The 19,319-nt window shown below is 47.9% G+C and overlaps 1 protein-coding gene across 4 annotated transcripts in view; it reads left to right on the top strand.

Moving 5' to 3' along the window:
* Kiaa1549 (KIAA1549 ortholog) overlaps positions 1-19,319 on the top strand; it is a 124,312-nt gene that overhangs the window by 92,833 nt on the left and 12,160 nt on the right. For all 4 annotated transcript variants that reach the window (XM_075953396.1, XM_075953393.1, XM_075953395.1 and 1 more), the window contains exons 13-17: positions 8,160-8,365; positions 9,198-9,421; positions 10,857-11,010; positions 15,299-15,616; positions 18,998-19,044. In XM_075953396.1, coding sequence (XP_075809511.1) covers positions 8,160-8,365; positions 9,198-9,421; positions 10,857-11,010; positions 15,299-15,616; positions 18,998-19,044 — 949 coding nt within the window. The remainder of the gene's footprint in view (positions 1-8,159; positions 8,366-9,197; positions 9,422-10,856; positions 11,011-15,298; positions 15,617-18,997; positions 19,045-19,319) is intronic.

Raw genomic sequence — 19,319 nt, 5'->3', positions numbered from 1 at the left:
GTCTACAAAGCAAGTTTCAGGGCACAGAGAAACCCTGTCTTGACAAACAAACAAATAATCTACAAAAACGGAATACCCATCATCTTGTTCGGTTTCTCAGCCTTGTCCCTTCTGAATGCTGTGCTGGCGTCTTCTTCAGGGGAAGGCGGTAGAGAATGTGGGGTAGAGAATGTGGGTCCACTGAGCTGTGACTTAAAGCCGGCAGTTCCTTCTAACAGCTTCAGGACAGATTTCCCGTCTGAAGGACAAGGAGAATTTCATAGATGCTGTAGTCCTAAAACTGCCTTTAGGACAGTATCTTTTTTCGGAACCAGTTTGATGTCACACCGTGGGGTGATGTTTATCTGTGGCAAGTTTATACCCTTCCTGTGTGGTCCCATTTTCTAGATCGTTCTCCCAGCAGGTAGTTGGGTGTGACCAGATGGCTCAGCCTCTTCTTTGCAGGCCAGGCACAAAGGTCACACCCCCTGTCAAGTTCATAGCTGTGGGTCTAATAACCAAAAACCAAAACAAGCAACAAACAAACAAACCAAAACTATGCCATAGGCCTGCCTTGACTTGGTAAGGGTTTTTTGGTGTGATGGCAAAGTGTTGTGGTTTCATTTTATTGAATTTGGGGTTTTTGGAGGCAGAGTCTCATGTAGCCCAGCTCTACCTGAAAATCTGGTTCTTCCGATTCCACCCTGACTGGTGCGGGACACACATGCTCCACCATGCCTGGTTAGCAGTGTGGCTTCGCGTTTGTTTGTGTATTGTGTGTGTTTATTATGACCGTGGCACACATGGGAAAATCAGAGGCAGTTTATGGGAGGAGTCCTTTCTTTCCTTCTACCTTCTGGATTCTGGGAATTGGACTCAGGTCGTCTGTCCTGGTGGTGAACTTTGTTACTCACTCAGCCATCCTGGCCTGGGCCCCAGTAGCTTGGTTTCAACTTAACAGATTGTGTTAAATGGGTTACTCTTGGCGAACTGGCTGGGGCTTTGTTTTTATCTCATGATCATATCTCAGCAGTTCAGAGATAAGGGGTTTAATAATGGATTTTGTACTTACTGTTTTGGACACTTTTGGGTCTCCATAGCTCTGGCTAGCCTGGCACTCACTATGTAGCCTGGCCAACTCATAGGTTGGCATCACAGCGTCCCACTTGCCTGTGCCAGGTGCCGTGGAGTGAAAGGCACATGCCATCCTGCCCAGCTGTACTTGCTTTAGAATGTTTCTGGTTTAGTGTTTACGTTTACTTTGTTTTTATGAGTGTTTGAGTGCCTGTGTGTATGTTTGAACACCACGTGCATGCAGTGCCCATGGTGGCCTAAAGAGAATTTGGGTCTCTGGGAACAAGAATTTGGATGGTGCTTGTATAATATGGGTGCTTGTAACTAAACTCAGGTTTCTGCAAGATCAGCAAGCGCTCTGAACCGCAGAGCTATCCCTATAGCCCCCTTTGTGAGATTACATTATTTCTCCACTGAAAATACAGCATAAACAGAACCACATTCTGTAAACGAAGAGACTGGACCAAACCTTAAAGACCTTTTATGCCCCTGGCCCCCACTTCCAAGGCCTTGCAGGTCCCGCCCCAAGCTCCTGCCACTCACCCTTGCCATCCCTCCCTGCTGGGTCTTAGGTAATTTTGAGGAAATACCCATCTAGAGTAAGGGAAGAGTTTTTTTCCTTGGGATTTAGTTTCACAACATCTTAAAGCTTATTTAGTACCATGGCAACGGGTGCCGTGTTTCAGATATGGAAGGATTAAAATCTCGTTTCGATCCTGGGAAAGAAATAGTTGAAAAAGGAAGAAGAAAGTCCTCACCCTTCTCTAGTTAGCTTTTGCTGTTTGTTAGTGCCCGCCCCTGCCCCTTCTGACACTAGCACACCCAGTGTGCTGAGAAGGGAGCAGACCCAAGCACCGCTGTCAGCATGTCTTCACCTGTGAGACAGGGCAGTGAGTGGGAGCTGCCTGGGAGTGCCGCGAGTTCGGGTGCTGCTACCGTAATGATCGGAAGCAGCCTAAGATAATATCAGCTCACTTAAAGCCCCCATCTTCTTAAAAGGGGCCATCAGACAGCTTTGGGGCTAACAGGAGGCTTTATTAAATACCATATATTTGAGTGTGTGTGCTCGCGCACACATGCTGGGCAAGGTTTTCCACTGAGCTAAACTTCTAATGTCCTCCCCTCTGGAGACAGTGGCTTCCATGTAACCCAGGGTGGACCTCAAACTAGTGATTCTCTTTTTGAGTCCTGGGAAAGCAAGTGTACGCTGCACCTCGATTGTTTCTTAAAATTTGAATAAAAATCCATTTTCTGTGGCGTGTCCTGTGAGTGGGGAGGAGGTTGTTGAGAACCACTAGGATTGCCCTTGGAAGCGTGCTCCCTGTCACCACTGCGTGTGGCACACTCAGGAGCCAGCTTTAGGTTCTCTGGCATGCTGTTTTCAGCGCCGCTCTTGCAATGGAAACTCCTGAAAGACTGTGTTTTGGTCATTTCAATCTTGACTCCACTCCCTGCCCTCCGTTTGAAAGGTGCCAGCAAGACTGTCATGCATCCCTTGCGTTCATCTCTGCGACCTCCAGAAGTAACTGACTCACGGGGTACCGTGTTCTCAGCCGTTGTAGTTAGGAGAGCCTCATCTGTTTCCGCTTTCATCCCTGAAGAGATCATGGAGAGGCAAAAGCGGAGGGTGCGTGCCCTTGAACAAAAGCGGTCTCCCTGTCAGCGCTGTCCTCCCAAAGCCGCTATCCCCGCCTTTTCCTCAGGAACACACCTACTAGAATGGACTGCCAAGAGCTTTTTGAGGGGGGCAAGGTGGCTAAGACAGGGTCTCACTACGTAGCTCTGGATGCAGAGCTCTGACTGTGTAGCTCTGGCTAGCCTGGATCTCACTATGTAGACCAGGTTGGTCTTGAACTCCCAGAGATCCACTTGCATCTGCCTCCTGGGTGCTGTGTTTGCTACCACACTGTCCTGTTTTTTGATATTTGTCTTTTGGCTTTTTGGGGGGCCCACTACCCAACTCCCAAATAAATCACACGTGGAAACTTATTTTTTAGTTATTAGACACCTGGCCTTAGGTCGGCTTCTTTCTCGCCTGCTTTTCTTAAATTATTCTGTCTACCTTTTGCCTCTGGGCTTTTATCTTTTACTTTCCTTCTTACTCTGTGGCTAGCCGGGTGTCTGGGTAACTGGCCCCTGACATCCTCCTCTCCTTGTTCTCTCATTGTTCCTCATTTTTCGCCTCGTTTCTCCTTTTATATTCTCTCCCTGCTAGCCCCGCCTATCCTTGCTTCTGCCTTGCTATTGGCCGTTCAGCTCTTTATTAGAATCGTCGAGTGTTTTAGACAGGCAAAGAATCACAGCTCCACAGTTAACCAAATGCAGCATAAACAAAAATAGCACACCTGAAAATGATCCTGCCCAGCACTCGCCCCTCTCCCCCAAGGCTTCTTGATGTTCTTACGTATGCCAGTGTGTGGTTCTGAAGTAGTTAGAGCCTCATCAGCTTGAACGCCAAAAGCTCCAGATGCTAGGATTTCTCGGTGGGGTGGATAGACATTTATTTTGGCACCATTGTTTCAACCTGATTAGCTACATACATGTACATACATGTAGCACTGAGGGCTCATTTCTGAGATGAGATCGTTAAGCCTCGTTTGAGATTTCTCACTAAGGCAGTTCCCAGAGGCCTCGTCGAGGACTGTGAACTGAGTCAGGGTGACTACCGCCAGCTGTTGTCATTCGGCGGCGTCGCTCTCTCCTGAGCGCCTGGAATGTGCTTGATGCTGGAGATAAGATGGGGACAGGACGATGGCTCAGTGATCTCTGCCTCGTAGGGTGTGGCTGGAGGGCCACCAGATTTAGGGATGGTGTGAGTTAACTATGTTTATCTGTAAGTGATGAAACGCTTTCTTAAAACCATCTTCCATCGAAGCATTTCGGGAGCACTCTTTCCTTTGTCATGTGCGTGGCTGACACTCTGTATGGCCTCCTCCTTGGGGTCTCAAACAGCAGACAATAATTTTCCCCTTTCATTTCTAGTTATTTAATTATTTTAATATATACTTATGGTATGATTTTTAAAAACACCTTTAATTTTGTGTCTGAGTATTTTACCTGCATGTATATGTGTACCACATGTGTGCCTGATGCCCAGGGAGGTCAGAAGAGGTCCTCAGATCCGCTGGAACCGGATTTACAGATGGTTGTGAGCCACCATGTGGGTGCTGGGAACTTGAACCTGGGTCCTCTGCAAGAACAACTGCTCTCCCAGCCTTATGTTTTATATATATATAAAAACATGGTGCTCGGTGGTGGTGGTGGTGGTGGCGCACACCTTTAATCCCAGCACTCGGGGCAGAGGAAGGAGGATCTCTGTGAGTTCAAGGCCAGCCTGGTCTACAGAGTGAGTCCCTGTCTTGAAAAACCAAAGACAGACGAACAGAAAGCATATATACGTTATAGAATGGTAAATCAAGTTATTTACTGGATGAGATACTGATCACAGTTACCATGTAAAGTTTCGCTCGGTGTTTAAAGTTACACTCGCTTGTTTATCGTGCGTGTGTCGTACATGCACATGTGGTGTGCACACGTGTACCTGCCACAGCACGCATGGAGGACAGATTGCAGGAGTCAGTTCGCTCCTTGCACCACCTGGGGTCTGGGCTTCGAGCTCGCATCGGGCTTGGCAGCAGGCATCTTTACCCGCTGAGCCCTCTTGCCTTGGCTGACTTCTTGGCTATTTTAAAATAGATAATATATTATTTATTGCAGTCATTAGACAGATGATTTCTTGAATGTGCGGTATAATTTATATTACTACCTTTTTAAAAGAGCAGTGAAAGAGAAAGGCATTTTAATCCAAAGTCCCTACTCGCCTTAAGGCAGGATTCTAAGCATCTATTATGCTTCCCATGGGTTGTTATTATCTATGTAATTTTTTTAATAAATTGCACTGATGTATAACATAATACACATTATAATTTAGCACCAAGTTTAAAACCTCTTTCCAGGCATTTTGAAGGGCTGGGTCTGAACAAAACAAGAGCTGGCGATTTCTTTTTCTTTCCTGCCTTTACCTAGCAGTTTGGCAGAGAAGCCTGAGGTCTGGGCATTTGTTGCCTTGAAGGTTGTAGCTGATGAATGAGTTATCGAAGCTCGAGCTATCAAAGCTCGGTGACCTCGGCTGAGAGGAAGGACAGCAGCCCAGACTGAGGCTGCGGTGCAGGCTGAACCAGGCTGAGAGGATGGCACAGGGGAGCTCCCCGCGCCAACCTTAGCTCCAAAGGCAGCAGGAGTGTCGACTTTGGGACTTGTCTCTTTCTTTCGAGGTTCAGATCAGCAAGGCTAGCCTGCTGGCAAGGTTAATCTCCTTTTAGTCATGAATCCTGCAGATTGCAGTTCAGGTCGGCGTGGAAAGAAAGCCTAAGGCTGTGAGAGAGCGTCTGCCATTGAGAGATGCCGCTCATTTGGAAATGTACACATCGTCTGGTCCCTTGGGAAAACAGACACACAGTTCAGATCAAGAGAGGGTAAAATACCCATCACCATGGCCTGTTGCTTGCTTTGCCAACTTGTGCTCTTTTAGATTCAGAAGACTCCCCACTCTAGGCTTCCCACTTCACTAGAGGTTTCAAACCATTGGCTTCTGTTCAAAACCGGTTTCTACCTGTTCTACCCCTTCTGTTGACTGTTTACTTTAGAACATTGTCTAGGCGTCTGCAGTTGACTGACTGGGTAAAGGAAAGCTCCAGGCCATTCTTCAGCCAGCTCTTCCCGTCTTCTCCCCCTGCTTCCTCTTTTGAACTCTTCCTTCCTTTTTTCCTCCCTTCCTCCCTCCCTCCCTCCCTCCCTCCCTCCCTCCCTCCCTCCCTCCCTCCTTTCCTTCCTTCCATCTTTTTTGTTGGTTTTTTCAATACAGGGTTTCTCTGGCTATCTTGGAACTCACTCTGTAGACCAAACCAACCTCGAATTCACAGAGATCCACCTGCCTCTGCCTCCTGAGTGCTGGGATTGAAGGCCTGCATGTCACCACTGCCCAGCTTTCTTTTTATCTTACCCATTTTGGTGTTTTGCTTGCATATATGTTAGTATATCACATCTGTGCCTGGTGCCTAAGGAGGCCAAAGACTACAGCAGGTCACCTCAATCTGGAGTTATAGCCAATCATGGTCCACCATGTGGGTGCTGGGAACTGAACTGGAGCCCTCTGCAGGAGCAGCCAGTGCTCTTACCAACTGAGTCAGCCTTCCAGCTCCCTTTTTTCTTTTTAAACTTAAATTTTACTGGAGTTATATTTAGTACATATAATATTCATTAGAGAAATTTCTCATTACTGAAAATGAGAAGCTGGAGAAAGTCAGTCATGATATAAGATGTGTGTGTGTGTGTGTGTGTGTGAGAGAGAGAGAGAGAGAGAGAGAGAGAGAGAGAGAGAGAGAGAGAGAGAGAGACAGACAGACAGGGTCTCAATGTGTAGCCCTAGCTAGCCTGGAACACACTGTTTATACCAGGCTAGTATTGAACTCACAGACATTCACTGCTGCTGTCTCCTGAGTGCTGGGATTAAAGGTGTACACCACAGTACATGATTCGTCCATTTTTTTGGTGAGTGTATTAATTTCTTCATTTCCATAGGTCTGATTACTTCTTTAAAAATATTGCAGTAAAATGTAGATAACACGAACCTGACCCTTTTTATTCTTCAGTGCCCCATTTAGAATGGAACTGATTTCTTTTAAGGGGAAGGGTGCTTTTCTTCTCTTGCATCTTCAGCTTTTCCTTCTACCCTGGGAGTGAAGACCCTGCTGCATTCACAGCTAATTTGGTGCCCTCCTGTGTGGCTCTAGACCCTGGTCTTTTGTCCCTTCCCCCTCCTCTTAAAGCCCAGTCAGCCCATCCATATCCATGGCATCCGTATTAACCAACAACTATAGATCAGATATATGTTTTTAAGTTAAATGTATGTTACATGCATGTGTGACCTTTCTTGTCACTCTTGCGGAAGTAACCATTAACACGGTGTTTACATTACCTAATACGTAATTTAGAGGGGATGTAAAGCTTACAGGACAGTGTGCTTGGGTTGTATGTGCAAGCAGATACTGTTCTTTAGAAGATGCTGAGTCCAGTTGACCGGCTTTGGACCTGTAGGGTCCTTGAACCAGTCTCCACCCATGCCAAGGGAAGACTTCATAGTTTAGCTTTCGTAGCTAATTGCTGCTGTGCCGGTGAGTGCCCAGAGGATAATGGAGGCCCAAAGCTGCTATAAATACTTTTAGCGGAAATTGTTCAAATTGTTCATTGTCTCACTTTACAGCTTTAGTCTCCTGTCCTTTTCTTTTTCCCTTTTCTAACAGGCTGTCGTGTTTGCCAGGCTAGCCTAGAACTTACTGTGCAGCTGGGGATGATCTTGGAACTCTACATACACCAGCACGCCCAGCTCAAATGTTTTATGTTTTGTTCTGTGGTTCCAGGCGTTGAACCCAGACCCTGAAACATGCTATGAAGTTCTCTTGTCAAATGAACCTTCCTTTTTCTTTATGAAGATTTTTTGTTTGTTTGTTTTGTTGTTTTGGAGCTCACTCTGTAGACCAGGCTGGCCTTAAACTCACAGAGATCCTCCTGGTTCTGCCTCCCAAGTGCTGGGGTTAAAGGCCTGTGCCACCACTGCCTGGCTTTTTTTAATGAAGATTTTTAACTCCATGTAGGGGAGAAAAAAACAGTTGCATGATCTTTGGCACATAGTATCATAATGACTTTCTCACGTCTTTCCTAAAAGCATTTGGAATTTTATTAAGTGTATATAAGTGTGTTTGTATGTGTGCACAGACCCGTGTACACCATGACATTTATGGATGTTGAGAACAGCTCTCAGGAGTCAGGTTCTCTCTGCCACCTCATGAGATCCAGGACTGAACTCAAGCCATAACACCTGTGCACAAGTGCATCTACCGGCCGAGCCATCTTGCTAAACCTCATTTGCAATTTTTAATGAAGCCAAAAGAGATATTTTAATATTGACCACGTAGACTGAACCAGAGATTTGGATTGCTTTGGTCAGAGACTAGGACCGAGGATGCTTTGGGGGATGATGCAGAGTTTTGACTCCTTCCGGCTGCTTTCCGGTGCTTTCCGGCTCATGTGCCTCCATTCTGTTCCAGGTGCTCCACCGCCCAATTCGGGCAATGAGCAGCATTCCTCGGCCTCCATCTTCGAGCACGTGGACAGGATTTCCCGATCGTCAGAGGCCAGCCGGCGGGTCCCCAGTAAGATCCAGCTCATAGCCATGCAGCCCATCCCAGCACCACCAGTGCAGCACCCTGCGCTGGCCGACCGAGTAGCAGAAACCAACAAAATCAACAAGGAGGTATTCAATGTTAACAAAAGCGAATTAATAAAAAAGCCCGCGTCCTGATTCCGTCAGGCTAGAACAATGAGTGCAAGGCCCAGTGTCAAACAGCTGCTCCCCAATTCAAAACACTACAAGCTGGGCATGGTGTTTTAGGCCTGTAATCCCAGCACCCTGGAGGCCGAGACAGAAAAGTCACTCCGGGACTACATCGCTCGGGCTGCACTGTAATGCCCTGTCTCAGAATCAGAAAACAAAACAAGCAAGAAATCACATACACACGCACGCACACACCCTGTATTTAATTTTTAATGTCTTATTTATTCTTTGAAAATCTGGCACATTCCTACAATGTACCCCCCACCAATTCTCCCCAGACCCCCTATCCTATCTCCCTCCCAGCTTCTTGTTGTCTTATCATCATCATCATTAGTAGTAATAAGCCCCATCCCCTAGGCATGGGCAACCTAGCAGTAGCCACATCCTCAAAAGAAAAAGTGTCGCTTCCCCGCTTAGACACCACCTGCCCGTCGCTCCTGTACTAGTGTCCCCCAGAGCCCTCCTGCACACCTGATTCTTTTCAGCCTTCAACACTGGTCAGGGACAGTGATGGATCCTGACAAGATTAGCAGAAGAGTGTTAAGACAGCCCTGAGAAGGCCTTGCTCTCTGCCTCAGCCACCCAGGCTCGTGAACGCTGGGGTTAGCCTCCTCTAAGCTAGCGATCGTCAGTGAGTGACGGGCTCTCTGCCGCTTGGTGTGGACAGTGCCCGTTCTCTGGAGGAAGTGTCTCCCCGAACCCAAGCCAGCACCCTGAATGCTTGTTCTTGCTGCCCACCGCCTGCACTTAGATCCAGTCTGCTCTGCGCCACAAGTCGGAGATTGAACACCACCGCAACAAGATCCGACTGCGCGCCAAACGCCGAGGCCACTACGAGTTCCCGGTGGTGGATGACCTGTCTTCTGGCGACACCAAGGAGCGACACCGAGTGTACCGCAGGGCTCAAATGCAGATCGACAAGATCCTGGATCCCGCAGCTAGTGTGCCCTCTGTGTTCATAGAGCCCAGGAAGAGGTGAGCTGGGGCCCCAGGGATGTGGTGGTCAGGCAGACTAGACACGGGCGGGATGGAGATGGGCCAATGACAGAAATCCTGGTCATATCCAGGTGACAGTCTGTGACTGTGAATTGAAGAGGTTTCTGTAGAGGTTGTGTAGGCCTGCAGGAAGTGGAGAAGCGGGGAGGAAGGGGTCCTAATCTCCACATCCAGTGCTGGCCCCAATTGCTTCCTCGGTCTGATCAAACTGTGCACTTGTCTTTCTTTGTACAGCCAGCTTGTCCCCCGCCCCATTGGCTCGTCCATCCCCCTTCTTACTCTTTACTTCTTATCTCCATCACAAGGTAGTGTGGCAAGCCAGCCTCCATGTTTGTTTTCTCACAGCTTCCTGCAGACTTTGGCCCCACCTTCCCATTGGTCAGCCCCTGCCCCATCTTGTCGGTGTGTCTTCTGTAAACACACTGGGGCTGAAATCGCTCAGTGGTCCAGAGCTGCAGCTGCTCTTCCAGAGGACCTAAGTTGGATTCAGATTTCAGATTAGGGATGTTCAACCTTCATACATGCGTACACACATACATGCATACGTATGTGTACCTTGCAACCATTCGTAACTCCAGTCCAGGGAGATCCGATGCTCTTTCCTGGCAACACACCTACACTCCAAGAAATAAATACAACATTAAGCTTGTCTTTCTGTGCCCGAACCTGTACCTCTGGGGTGGGTGAGACCGTCCTCTATTTCGGTTCTGTCTGCAGCCAGCCACACAGAGCTATGACTGCAGTGGATAGCCCTGTCATCTTGCCCCCAGATTCACCTGCAGCCATTTCTGGCCCTCAGCCTGCTGGGCTGGCACTGCTTAGGCTGTTCTCATGTCCCCTCCTCAGCTTCAGATCTGGTCACCCCCTCAGGTCACCTGTGGGGTATTAATAGCTCTTGGCCGGGCCTGCCACTTTGTGACCGACTATGTCTCTAAATGATGTCTTGAGTACAGACTGCTCTGTTGAAGGCGTAAGTCACAAACAATGCCACACCAGTTTGGAATTATGATTAATAGGGTGGTATTTCTTTAAAGGGGAAAAAACTTACAGATAACTGTCCCAAACAACAGCCCTCTGCGCAATCAGGAAGGAGTCTAGTCTGCCCCGGAAACGGAGCAGGAAGTGAAGAGAGCGAGAAGGGAAGTAGCCGCTTTTTTAAAGGGAGAGAGACCACGCCCCAATGGGCTGGTATCTCAGTGGCTATACCTCCCGCAACACTCTGTTGTCTATCTGATAGTTTAGTCTCGTCCACAGGGCCCAGGTGTGGCTGTCACTTTATCAGAATCCCTGGCTCCTTCCTAAGTGGCCAGCCCATCATAGGCATTCCGAAAACATTGCTGTTAAGTTGATAAGCCAGTAGCTAACAGGTTTATTTCCTGTGAAGATAATTTGTTTCTTTTTTTTCCCCTAATAGCTCACGGATAAAACGTTCTCCTAAGCCACGCCGGAAACACCAGGTCAACGGCTGTCCTGCTGATGCCGAGAAGGACAGGCTCATCACCACAGACAGTGATGGCACATACAAGCGGCCTCCGGGTGTGCACAACTCTGCCTATATTGGATGCCCAGTGCGTAACCCCGAACCCTTGGGAACCAGGGTGGGAGTTACCAAGAGGGTGCCTTGATAGGAGGGGAGGGTGCATCGTACTGGCTGCTGCCCTGTGCACAGTGGATACCAGGGGCAGCAGGTCGTAGCACACAGGGTAGATGGACTTGGGCACCAGCTAGCAGAACCCGAATCATATCAGCCTAGGAGCCGCTAGGTGACACCTTTGAGAGTGTGTCCCAGGCTTTCCTCTGTGATGACCTGTCTGCTTTCAGAAGGGGAGCTGCTTAGGGTTCATTGGAAGAACAAGAATGTCCAGGTTGCCTCTTTCTGCTCGGGGTTTTCATTTGCTTTTTTGGTTGGTTAGTTGGGTTGTTTGTTTGTTGTTTTATTTTTTGATATTTCCTATTGTGTCTGCACACCTCCACACTCACATAGAATGAATTACTCAGCTGAGTCTTTATCCAAAATGTCAGGACCACACTGCTTCAGATACTGGATATGTTGGAATGTACATGCAAACTTTACCAGTTGAGCATCCTGATAGGAAAGTCTGCAACTTGAAGTGTTCAAAGTCCCTAACTGAGCATCATGTCAGAGCTCAAAACGTTTCTGATTTCGGATTAGGGATGTTCAACCTTCATACATACATACACACATACATGCATACGTATAATTTTCGTGGCCATAAAGAGCTCAGTGGAAATCAAAGAATGAAAACCCTTTTTTTTCAAATGGAAATGGACACAGTGTGGTTTGAAGTGATAAAGGCAGACATTGATACATGATGACATGCACACACAGGCTCCGTTGAAGAGGAAACCTCGCTTCTCAAGGGACCATTGGCAAGAGAGGCAAAGATGCCCTGGGAAAGAGAGGGAGAATCCAAAGGACACAGTTCTCTGGCCGCAGGGGGAACGTAAAGACTCAGCCCTACTGTGCCTAGCAAACTGAGAGAGCCAGCTTTGTTTGTGTGACCTTAACAGCAGCGCGTCCTCAGAGACGGCAGTGTGATAGTTACAGTTGCCCCAGGTCACTCAAGTTTATTGGAGGCTTCCACTTTTTCCCTCAATGACATGAACCTGCTCTGGAGGGTTCTTGTGAGCTAGAGCTGCTAATAATAGGTGCCACCGTCAAAGTCTCGCTCTGAGTGCGGTGCTCCCTGGGAGGAGTCGAGCAGTTTCTTACCCTGATAGGGGAGGACGCCCCTACACACACACACACACACAACCTACTTGATTTTCTTGCAACAGATGGGCATTCCTGTCCTGTTGTAGATTTTGGGAAGGTCTAGAGAAACTGTCCTCGTAGGCCTTCCATATAGTCACCAGGTGCTTTTGTGGAACTAGTCATAGGAGAAGAAACAACATTCCCTTCCCTTCCCTTCCCCCACAACCTTTCCTGGCCAGCCCAGGCTCGTCCTCCCAAGGGAGCCTGTTGGAGATCCTTGTTTTCCAGCCCTTGAGTTCCATCCTCCTGTTGAATTCTGTGTAGGGAGCGATGTGTCTTTCCCTCATTCATCTTCACTGATGACCAACTGTCAGGCTCCCCTTGTGGTGTCCTGGACCCTCCTTTTGGGTTTAACTTAATTTGGGGGAACAACAATCCTAGTTCCAGCAAGCTTCCGAGTGCCGGGACTGCAGGCAGAGGCCATGCTCCCGGCTTGGACCTTCCTTTCTTTTCTCCATTTTTGGGGTTCCTCCAGGAGATGGTGGCAAGAGCCTTCCCGGAACCTCCTTGGACTTTAGGACTGCCTTTCCAAAGATCCCCTGCTCAGAAAATCCTTTCCATATTTGCTTAACTTTTGATTCTGCCTAAAATTCTGTGATGTCTGTTTCAAAAATAACGCCTTTCTCAGAACTCACCTTCCCCAGCTAGATTTTTACCTTCAAGAGCATATGTGTGTTACACAGTTTTAAATTATCTGGAATTTTCCACTTCCTCTCAAACTAAGTTCTCCTTGAGGGCTGCCCCTCCAGAACCCTCAACCCCTTCTAGCCTGTCTCTACTCTAGTTTGGGCTTGGGCCTGGAAGACTTCTGTCCTTGGGCCACATCCAGCCGCTGCTGTTTAGGTCAACACTGGCCTTTTTTTAATAAGGATAGCCACGCCCTTGCTTTCCTGCTGTCTTTGGCTGCTTTTTGAGGTGCGTTGTAACAGACTTTTATGACTTGCAGAACCTAAAATATTTATTGTCTGGCTCTTGACTAAAAGTTTTTGTTGGCACCAGGCCTGCTGGTGCCCATTCGTAGGCCCAGCTGCGGCCGGGCGGCTTTTGGAGCCCAAGAGTTTGGAGGTAGAGAGATCCTATCTCATTAAAACAACAACAGCAACTACAAGTTTGTTGACCCCCAAACCAGATGCTCTTGGAAGAGAAAGGCGGTGCTATTAATGATTAAACCAGGCAGCAGGCACAAACCTAAACCCAGATGTGAGGTTGCTTGTTCAGAGCCCACTAAGGATTGCAAAATAGCCAGCATAGGGCCTGAACCACGATGCCAGAAGAGCACTCCATGTTTGCTTCCGAAGAATGACAGGGGCAGGAACCTGCCGTAAAACGCGGTCCTCTGGGCGTGACATGGCCGTTGCCGTTTTGCCATCAGAGCCATTGTGTTTATCCTGAAGCAGGCGAGGGAGCGCATGAGGAGGCCCAGAAAACCCAAAGCTCCTCCCCTCTGGAGAACGGATAAGGGTTAATAATTGCCAGGATGGCCGGGCGGTGGTGGCGCACGCCTTTAATCCCAGCACTTGGAAGGCAGAGGCAGGCGGATCTCTGTGAGTTCGAGACCAGCCTGGTCTACAAGAGCTAGTTCCAGGACAGGCTCCAAAACCACAGAGAAACCCTGTCTCGAAAAACCAAAAAAAAAAAATAAAATAAAATAATTGCCAGGATGGCGCAGCTGTCTGTCAGTTGCCCGTGCCCCTCTAAGCCTCACTTCTCATCAAGTCACCCCAGTGAAACTCATTGGCTACACTGGAGTAGAACTGGGGGTTTGGTGCCCTCTCTGGGGTGCGTTGGTGTTTGTTCACGTCTGAACCAACCAGCCCTGAATCATAACGGGCTCAGCAGACTAGAGTTCAACAGAATAGAATTTAAATTCTCAGCCAAGCAAGCGCCTCAGGAAATCTTAACGTTATGACTCTCAGGTTTTCATTGTTGAGTTCTGTCTCCATGTGGAGCGCTGTGCTAGAAGATGGGATGTGGGCAAGAGAACTCTCGACTTCCAGATTCTGACGGTAGAGGCTGAGGCGTGAAGAGGCAGCGGGGAGACAGAATGGGAAGCTCTCTTTTCGGGTTTCCAGTAGGATTCCTGAGTCGGAGATCCCAAAGGAACCACCCTCCCCACTGTCAGAACCTGTCTGTCCTGCTCCAAAAATTAAACTCTTTCTCCCTCTCCCTCTCCCTCTCTCTCCCCTTTTAAAAGTATGACCACTGAGGATGAGATGGGAAGGGCCTAGAGGGCTGGGGCTCTGGAGTGCAGATGAGCACCTTCCACTGGGATCTGAGTGCTCAGTGTGTATGCATGTGCACGCATGCACGCACACACGCGCGCACACACAGTAAAATAAAATAAATCTTGAGCTGGACATGGTGGCACACACCTTTAATTCAAGCACTGCAGAGGCAAAGGCAGGTGGATCTCTTAAGTTCATGGCCAGCCTGGGCTGCATAGGAAGTTTCAGGCCAGTCAGGGCTACATGGTAAGATCCTTCTCAATAAATAAAATGAGAAGGAAGAAAGTTTGAAAAAAAAAAAGCCATGCAGTTTCTCTGATTCTTGCTTCTTAAACTATGGGTACAGGACATTAAACTTTAGATACCTTACCTCCAATACCTCCACTTTAGAGATGTAATTCCCAAACATTCGTCACTGTTTACCTTGGTGAGCCGTTTTTAAACTGTTATTTGAATTACCTACACACAGATAGGGTGTTTTCTGACTGTTGATAGTCGGCTCCTCCTGTTGGTTTTCACACCCATGGAAAGTTGACTGGATTTGTGTAGTGTGCACACTTGGAAGTGTGAAGCGCGGCTGCCTAGGCTCTCAGGGAAGATGTCTCCCTCCAGGTTCTGCAGTCCATCTCACACAGTTGAGTTTTACAGAAGAGTTGAATAGTTGAATAGTCCCACTTGGTTTTTCTCCACCTAAAGTCTTCGTCTCCCACGAAATGTGATACATATTATGTAGATGAACCCTTTCCCACGCGGCGGGACCACTGTTAAATTCCCCTTTGTGCCAGGATTTTGTTTCACGCTCTGCCCCACCCCACGGAAGCATGCGTGTCACTGTCCTCCTTGCCTCCCGTGCAGTCTGATCCTGATCTCCCGGCGGACGTGCACACGCCGTCCTCTGCTGAGCTGAGCAGGTATCCAGGCCTGCCCTTCTCGGCCTCGCAGTACATCCCACCCCAGCCGTCCATCGAGGAGGCCCGCCAGACAATGCACTCCCTCCTGGATGACGCCTTCGCCCTCGTGGCTCCCAGCAGCCAGCCTACCAATCCCGTGGGAGCCAGTCCCGGGGTGCCAGCCAGCCTGCCTGTGAACAGCACCCCTTCCAGGGAAGAGAGGCGAGCCACGCAGTGGGGGTCTTTCTACAGTCCAGCCCAGACGGCCAACAACCCCTGCAGCGTAAGTACTGGCCTCCTGGAATTCTCTTCAGGGCATGGTGCTTGGATTTTGTTTCCTAACTGTGGCACTTGAAGGCGGTCTTCTTAGTTTGATCTACTACAATTAATTCTTAGTGTAGGAAGCATCCTTTCGTGTGGGAGGGATGCTGGTGGTGATGTAGAGAGCATCTTCCCAGCTACATTATGGGGTCACGAAGGGGAGATGCATTGTCAGGATGTGTTCTCGTTGATTCTGTAAAGGGATCAGCATAGAAACTACTCGAATTGTTTAACTTGTTATTGGACCACCTGGTCCTGGAGATGTCCCAAAGGCTGGGAGGGCAGAGGTGCTAGTTCCAGCACAGACAAGAACAACCATTTGCAATGTCAGCTTCCCATCTTGGAAGCTGACATTTTGGGCTTTCATTTGTCTTTGTTGTCATAATTTATACTTATTATAAAAGTCACACTCACGGAAATCACACTCACACTGAGGGCATACAAGTCACATTCATGGAAATGGCACTCACACTGAGGGCATACAAGCCACACTCACGGAAATCACATCACACTGAGGACATACAAGTCACACTCACGGAAATAGTACTCATACTACTTCCTACTACTTTCAGATGAAATGATTGCACTAACTGCATTGTCTCCTATTAACTCCGGAGGAAGGTTAATAGGTGACAATGTAAATTCACTGGTTGGGTTTTTCCGATTTTTTTTTTTTAAACCCAGGTAAAGTAATCCTGAGGGTGTCTATCTGTCTCTCCAGAAATGTGTGTGTGTGCATATGTATGTGTATGTATGGAATCTTTATCTCTGAGGTTCGTGTGATTCTTTCAACATAGATTATTTTCTTCATGACAAGAGATGCAGAATTCCTCAGTGTGGGCAGCTGATGTCACGTGGGAGAAATACCCATCTAGTTGTTAACTGTTCTTACTACTAAACATAGCTTTCCAGTGATAAATATTAAACTACTTCTGAACACGTGAGACAAGGGATTCATATCTGGATAGTCAGCTAGGTGTGGTGGAGCATGCCTTTAATCTCAGTAGAGGCGGGCAGGTCAGTGTGAGTTCAAACTAGCTTGGTCTCCATAGTGACTTCTAGCACAGCCAGAGCTACATAGCGAGACCCTGTCTGAAGGGAGGGAAGAACAGCTGGACAGACAGGGGGACACAAACGCTGGGGTGGATGTGGGGAGACGGGACCCCTTATCTGTGATGGGAATGGAAACTGACGTGGCCACCGTGGTGGCTCCTCGGTCCTGAAGTGTTGCACGGTTCACGTGGCCACTGAACGGAACCAGCCTGCGTGCCTGTCAGCTGGTGGACAGATGAAGATGTGCACATAGGAAACGGGACTTTATCCAGATGTAAAGAACAGTAATGACCTCCGTGGGAACATGGATAGAGCCAGAGGTCATATGTTAAGCAAATAAGCCAGCCTTAGGAAGATAAATAACATGCTTTCTCGTGTGTGTAGAATCTAGGTTTGTATGTTTATGTATATGTAGAGCGTGGACGTAGAACGGGACCGTGAGGGGCAGGAAGAGGTCCCAAGAGAAGGGGAGAGTGCAATGCAGGTGACACGGAAGCAGGAGCAGAGGCTGTTTGAGGGGAGGAAGGGCTGGAAGCAACAGAAAGGAACACAGTGTAATGACACATAGGCGTGAAATGCCACCGTGAAATCCCACTCCTTCCTTCCTTCTTTCCTTCCTTCCTTCCTTCCTTCCTTCCTTCCTTCCTTCCTTCCTTCCTTTCTCCCTCCCTCCCTCCTTCCCTCCCTCCCTTCCTCCTTCCCTTCTTCCTTCCCTTTGTCTTAATGGTTTTTCAAGACAGGATTTCCCTCTGTAGCCCTGGCTGTCCTGGAACTTACTCTGTAGACCAGGCTAGCCTCAGACTCAGAGATCCGCCTGCCTCTGCCTCCCTAATGCTGGGGTTAAAGGCGTGCTCCACCACCACCCAGCTTGAAATCCACTACTTTCTGTGCTAACAAAGATTTTAACCCAATAAACTATGGGAATGTTGTCCAGCGAAAAGAAAGAAGACAAACAGTTTGACTGTTGCTTTTATCTTACTGCTGGGAGTTATGCTCCGATCTGGCATTGTGCCAGACCAGTGATCTGCCACTGGGCTACATCCCTAGCCCAGATTGCATATGGATCTGGCAGTGGTGAGCGTTAAATCCAGGCCCTTGTCCAGGCCAGGTGTGGAGGTACTCTTTGACACTGTCTGCAGCCAGGCAGCCTTTTTTTTCTAAATATTTATATATTTATTATGTATACTATATTCTGTCTGTATGCATGTCTGCAGGCCAGAAGAGGACACCAGACCTCTTTACAGATGGTTGTGAGCCACCATGTGGTTGTCAGGAATTGAACTCAGGACCTTTGGAAGAGCAGGCAATGCTCTTAACCACTGAGCCATCTCTCCAACCCCAGGCAGCTTCTTACTAAGTCAATGAGACCCTGCCTAGATGAACCAGCCATCCATTTGCTCCATTTTTACAGAAGAAACGAAAGCGTTCCTTTTCCGTCCGAAGCCTTTAATGTCCTAACAGCCTGAATCTCCCAGTTTTAAATTTTTGGTTCTAAAAATTGGCTCCAGTAGCACCAGAATAATTCCAAGATTTGTCAATGGGATGGTGTGAAATGAAAAAGGCTTAAACATAGTCAGGGAAGCAGTCAGTAGTGTGCTCAGTCAGCTTATGGGAGGGGAGACAGTCTGTCAGTTAGACATGGTGGCTCACAGCTGTCTGTAACTCCAGTTCTAGGGGACCCAGTGCCGCCTTCTCGCCCTGCCGACGCGGCATAGATGTCCTGCACAGATGTTCATGCAGGCGAAACACCCTTACACATAGAGTATAAAATAAAATTATAAATAAGTCAATCAATTGAAAAACTTGCATTATTGCTTTCTGGTGGAGGACCCCGGTTGCATGCTAAGCTATAATAAGAAAACAGTTCTTCCCTGGCTCTGAGCGCGTACCTTTAATCCTAGTGGTCAGATGGTAGAGGAAAGTGGATTTCTGTGAGTTTGAGGCTAGCCTGGTCTACATAGTGAGTTCCAAGACAGCCAGGGCTATTTAGAGACCCTATCTCAAAGCAAAAATCAACAACAGACAAAGCAGAAACAGTCCTTGCTAGGTATGGCAGTATACTCCTTTAATCCCAGCACTCAGGAGGAAGAGACAGGCAGATCTCTTGAGTTTGGGACTAGCCTGCACTACACACTAAGGTCTGGGCTAACTAAGGCAGCATAGTGAAACACTCCTCAATGACAACATAACAATAATAATATTCCTGAAAGTTGACCCAAGTTTCTAAGCTTGCTATTGTCATTTTATGAGTATTAATATTTATTTTTGTGTTCTTTTCCATTTCCCCCAGAGATATGAGGACTATGGGATGACTCCCCCATCAGGCCCATTACCAAGGTAAGCTTTCCAGGAGGAATCCTATCCTGGCTTTCTCAGGCAGGCTGATTTTTTTTTCCAGTTTTACAAACATATTTTTTAGTTAATTTGAATAGTTATCAAACTCTGGGTTGTGTATTTTCTTGATCTAACCAGAAGAGTAAACTGTTGGAATTTGGGAAGTTGTTCAGTGGCCAAAATGCTTATTGCACAAATGTTAGAACTTGGGCAGGCAAGATGGCTCAGTGGATAAAGGTGCTTGCCACCAAGCTTGCCTACCTGATTTCAGTCACGGG

Source organism: Microtus pennsylvanicus, chromosome 19 (genome assembly GCF_037038515.1).
Source record: "Microtus pennsylvanicus isolate mMicPen1 chromosome 19, mMicPen1.hap1, whole genome shotgun sequence".
Lineage (NCBI taxonomy): Eukaryota > Metazoa > Chordata > Mammalia > Rodentia > Cricetidae > Microtus > Microtus pennsylvanicus.
This window is presented reverse-complemented; position numbering and strand designations above follow the sequence as displayed.